The sequence below is a fragment of the Psammomys obesus genome, unplaced genomic scaffold (assembly GCF_907164565.1).
Source record: "Psammomys obesus unplaced genomic scaffold, mPsaObe1.curated_primary_1811, whole genome shotgun sequence".
NCBI classification, from domain to species: domain Eukaryota; kingdom Metazoa; phylum Chordata; class Mammalia; order Rodentia; family Muridae; genus Psammomys; species Psammomys obesus.
In genome coordinates this window covers 5,209,459-5,210,199 of record NW_026596463.1, presented here as the reverse complement: position 1 = coordinate 5,210,199, position 741 = coordinate 5,209,459, and the positions used below count along the sequence as shown (strand labels likewise).

General features: G+C 48.2%; 1 protein-coding gene across 1 annotated transcript; it reads left to right on the top strand.

Annotated features, from left to right (window-relative positions):
* The first annotated feature begins 48 nt into the window (after positions 1-48).
* LOC129669991 (histone H2B variant L1-like) lies at positions 49-417 on the top strand. Its single transcript, XM_055598360.1, has one exon. It carries the CDS (start codon positions 49-51, stop codon positions 415-417), a length of 369 nt encoding a protein of 122 aa, XP_055454335.1.
* The last annotated feature ends 324 nt before the right edge of the window (positions 418-741 follow it).

Here is a 741-nt window from a genome sequence, read left to right as displayed (position 1 = left end):
CTCCGGCCTTCCCCCTCTCCGTTCCTGACAAGGAGGACAACATCCACAATGGTCAAGTCCATCAAAAGATGTCAGTGCATCAGAAGTCATCTAAAACCAATCTCCAAAAAGCTGTCACAATACTCTAGCATGGACCTTGGCCATAGAAATTACTCTCGCTACATAAGCAGGATCCGGAAGGAAGTTGTCCCGAGGAGAGGCATATCTTCTCACACCAAAGACATCATTAACATCCTGATCAACGACATCTTCGAGCGCATTGCTAAGGAAGCCTGTGAGCTGATGTGCCGGGGTGAGCGCTGTACCCTCACCCCCGCAGACATCCAGAAGGCAGTGTATCAGCTGCTACCCAAGAGGCTGGCTAAGTTTGCAGTGACTTTTGGAACTGAAGCGGTCCACAGATTTGTCCATTCCTAAGCCCCGAGTGCAACTCTAATAGAAACTTGGGGAAATCAAACTGATGATCTCCTGTGTTATTTTCGCTCTTCTTTTTTATTTTGTTTCATTTTACATCTTTGGGTGTTTTGCCTGATGCCTGAGGAAGCCAGAAGAGGACACCGGGTCCCCTAGAACCGATGTTACAGGTAGTGGGAGCCTGCGTGTGGGTGCTGAGACTCGAACCCAGACCCTCTGGAAGAGCAGCCAGCACTCTTGACAGTTGAACCATCTCCTCCAGCCCCCATTCTTCCATGAACTTCCACCCAATTTACTAAGTTTAGTTTTTATTTTTTGTTTGTCTGC